Source organism: Phocoena phocoena, chromosome 1 (genome assembly GCF_963924675.1).
Source record: "Phocoena phocoena chromosome 1, mPhoPho1.1, whole genome shotgun sequence".
NCBI classification, from domain to species: Eukaryota; Metazoa; Chordata; class Mammalia; order Artiodactyla; family Phocoenidae; genus Phocoena; species Phocoena phocoena.
Window position 1 is genome coordinate 110,227,938 of NC_089219.1, and position 4,197 is coordinate 110,232,134.

At 42.3% G+C, this 4,197-nt stretch overlaps 1 protein-coding gene across 1 annotated transcript; it reads right to left on the minus strand.

The window, feature by feature from the left end:
- Positions 1 to 470: 470 nt before the first annotated feature.
- Positions 471 to 3,973, minus strand: LOC136136728 (filaggrin-like). Its single transcript, XM_065894992.1, has 2 exons — positions 3,836 to 3,973; positions 471 to 3,005 (listed from the first exon to the last, which is right to left on the minus strand). The coding sequence occupies exons 1-2, from the start codon at positions 3,971 to 3,973 to the stop codon at positions 471 to 473; spliced, it is 2,673 nt and encodes an 890-aa protein (XP_065751064.1).
- Between the last annotated feature and the right edge of the window lie 224 nt (positions 3,974 to 4,197).

Genomic DNA, 4,197 nt, shown 5'->3' on the forward strand with positions numbered 1-4,197 from the left:
GTGATTTTATACTATTGGTTCCTTTGATTTTTTTTTTTTTTTTTTACAAATATTAATGTACCAATTTGGAGAGGTTCTGAAACTTAACCTCTCGAAAGAAAAATCCTTATTTAACCCCAACCTCCCCAAATACTTATGGTTTTCCAAATTTAGCACTCCATGATATTGCTTTCTCCCATTAACCAGTTCCTAACTATAAAGTTCAAAGCTTCCTATAGAATGTAAAGAAACTATCACTAATGTAAAGAAATAGTGTAACTAATTTTTTAAAAAAATGACAAGAAAAGATAACCTCACTGAAAGTATAATGAACATTTTCTTGACTCAAAGTTGTCTTGGTCATTCTCCAATTCTTTGGGTTAATACTTTATTTAATAGTTTCTCACTCATAATAATAGTGTCTATGTGACTGTCCAAACCCCAACCGTTTTGAAATATAATTTGAATGGCCATATGTTGCAAGGTGTCTGTTACTGCCTGTTATATTGGATCCCATAAATGCTCCTATATTCAAATCTGTCCCTGGCTCCCATATGGCTGGAATCATGACTGACACTTCCATCCTGAGAATGACCAAACCCTGACTGTCCATAGTCATAATCTGCACTGCCATAGCTGCCATGTCTCCAACCTTGATCTGAACCATGATTTTGGTTCCTTGAATAGAATGCAGACCATCCTTGGGTGGTCAAAGGCTGTCTACCTGAATCTCCTGAATGTCCTTCTGTGTTGCTAGCCTGACTGATATTTGATTCCTTGTGTCTGCCACTACCAGAAATAGTTGAGGTATGTCCATGTCCAGTTCCAGAGTGTCTGGAGCTGTCACTTTCCTGCTCGTGGTGGTGCCCCTGTCTCTGAGTAGTGCTGGACCCTGACTTGCTGTGGCCAGATTCACTCTTCTTGTGTGTGTCTGTCCTACCTTGATGTGACTCTGAGTGCCTAGAGCTGTCTCCTGACTGGCCATGGGAAGACCCATGTTGTTTTCTTGAGCTGGACCCAGACCTTCCATGAGTGGTCACAGAATGTCTACTTGAATCACCTGACTGCCCTTCACCATCGCTGGACCAACCAACACTGGATTCCCTGTGTCTATTGCTTCCAGATCCAGTTGAGGTGTGTCCATGTCCAGTTCCAGAGTATCTGGAGCTGTCTCTTTCCTGCTCATGGTGGTGCCCCTGTCTTTGAGTAGTGCTGGACCCTGACTTGCTGTGGCCAGATTCACTCATCCTGTATGCTGATCTCCCTTGATGTGACTCTGAGTGCCTAGAGCTGTCTCCTGACCAGCCATGGGAAGACCTATGTTGGTTTCTTGACCTGGACCCAGACCTTCCATGAGTGGTCACAGAATGTCTACCTGAATCTTCTGACTGTCCTTCACTGTCACTGGACTGACCAACACTGGATTCCCTCTGCCTACTCTTTCTGGATCCAGTTGAGGAGTGTCCATGTCCAATTCCAGAGTGTCTTGAGTTGTCTTTTTCCTGCTCATGGTGGTGCCCTTGTCTTTGCTTAGTGCTAGATCCTGACTCTCCATGGACAGATTCACTCTTCCTGTGTGTGTCTGTCCTCCCTTGATGCGACTCTGAGTGCCTAGAGCTGTCTCCTGACCAGCCATGGGAAGACCCATGTTGGTTTCTTGAGCTGGACCCACACCTTCCATGAGTGGTCACAGAATGTCTATCTGAATCTTCTGACTGTCCTTCGCTGTCACTGGACTGACCAACACTGGATTCCCTGTCTTTCCCACTTCTGGATCCATCTGAGGTGTGTCCATGTCCAGTTCCAGAGTATCTGGAGCTGTCTCTTTCCTGCTCATGATGGAGCCCCTGTCTTTGAGTAGTACTGGATCCTGACTTTCCGTGGACAGATTCACTCTTCCTGTGTGTGTCTGTCCTTCCTTGATGCAACTCTGAGTGCCTAGAGCTGTCTCCTGACTGGCCATGGGAAGATCCATGTTGGTTCTTTGAGCTGGACCCAGACCTTCCATGAGTGGTCACAGAATATCTACCTGAATCTCCTGACTGTATTTCGCTGTCACTGGACTGACCAACACTGGATTCCCTGTGCCTATTGCTTCCGGATCCAGTTGAGGCGTGTCCATGTCCAGTTCCAGAGTGTCTGGAGCTGTCTTTTTCCTGCTCATGGTGGCGCCCCTGTCTTTGCGTAGTGCTGGATCCTGACTTTCCATGGACAGATTCACTCTTCCTGTGTGTGTCTGTCCTCCCTTGATGCGACTCTGAGTGCTTAGGGCTGTCTCCTGACTGGTCGTGGGAAGACCCATGTTGGTTCCTTGAGCTGGATGGCGACCTTCCATGAGTGATCACTGGTTGTCTACCTGAATCTTGTGAATGTTCTTTGCTGTCGCTGCCCTTACTGATACTGGAAACCTGGTGTGTACTGCAACCGGACTGAAAATCCATAGTCACAGTTTCTTCACAAACTTGATATGAGCCCTTAGGCTCTGATCCTATCCATTTTTCACATTCTCTACCTTTATTTTCATAACCACGTTCTTCTTCTTTTCCTTCATATTCCCTGATGGGGCTAACACTTGACATGTGACTTCTTTCTTTTAGTTCAGTAGGACTCGCTCTCCTTTTCTTTTCCCTACTTGATTCATGATGTTTCTTCCCAGATCTATTTCTGTGTCCAGAAGTAGCTCTGTCACCTCTTCTTCCTTCCCTTCCAGAACTAGACCCATGTCTGCTTCTTCCTCTTCCTCTTGGGCTCTCTGTTCTATCCTTTTTCTTTCCATCACTTCTTCTTGAATGACTGGACTTTCTTTCTCTTTCTTCTTTATCCTCTTCTTCTGTATCATCTTCATAATGGTATCTATTCTTTTTCTGCTTTTTCCCTAATGTCTTGAAATTCGGTCTCTGGGTATAATAATATGCTTGAGCCAACTTGAATACCATCAGGAAAAACTCTGTAAAGTCTATTTTATTGTTGTGATCTACATCGAGGATATGCATGAAAACATCAGCAGTATCTGGGTCATCTGGATTCTGTATACAAGGAAGAGAGAGGGAAAGTCCATGAGACTGACTCAAATGGGTAATTAAATAATTAAAGTTAACTTAGGGAATGTGAATTCTTGGTACAGGAAAGTAGAACCTAATTTTTTCTTTAATAATATTTATCTTATCCTGACTCAGCAGGGAGCTATTGGTACTGTCCTAAAAAAAATAAATCTTGGGCTTCCCTGGTGGCTCAGGGGTTGAGAGTCTGCCTGCCGATGCAGGGGACGCGGGTTCGTGTCCCGGTCTGGGAAGATCCCACATGCCGTGGAGTGGCTGGGCCTGTGAGCCATGGTCGCTGAGCCTGTGTTTCCGGAGCCTGTGCTCTGCAACGGGAGAGGCCACAACAGTGAGAGGACCGCGTACCGCAAAAAAAAAATAAATAAATAAAAAATAAAAAATAAATCTTAAACACTAGTATGGTGACACAAAAAATTTGATGGGGCAAGTTCTTTTTACTTCTTCAAATGTCAGTATTTTATAAATTCCTTAACTGAATTGTCTTTTAGTTGTACCCTCTTTACATTCTTGAAATTAGGGGGAATATTACAATGAATTAACTAACTGTTTTTCACTTATTTGTCACTAAATATTTATATATATTTTTTCACAATGTGTGTGTGTGTGTGTGTGTGTGTGTGTGTAGTATATATAGAGATATAAAGAATTTGAACAAATTATATCTGTTTTGAAATAAGATTATATTTGTTCCTCTTCCAAAAGAAACAACTCATAAAGATTTCACAGTAATATTTTGACAGATTGTTTGATGCAGAACAAAAATGATACACCCTTGAATGCTGGCAAATATCTTTTACCTTCAGGATTGGCTGAAACTCTGCTTCCAGAAGTTCCTTCAGCTCTTTTGCACTCAATGTGTCAGTCTCCTTATCTGTTTTTGAATATTCGTGAAATAGTTTGATGATGGCAGTGATGTTTTCCAGGAGAGTAGACATCTTTTGGAAGTATAGATGAACCTAGAAAAAAATTAGAATGTACTTTTCTTGTATTTATTTTATTTTGTGGTCATATCAGTTATTGTGATGAATTTCCACATTCATAAACCTACATCTTTCCCTATGTAGTCCAGCTTTAAAAATGGAAGATGGCCACGAAAAACTTCTATATATTATCTACATGGTGAATATTAACACAGAGTTTGACTGAACTACTTACTAAA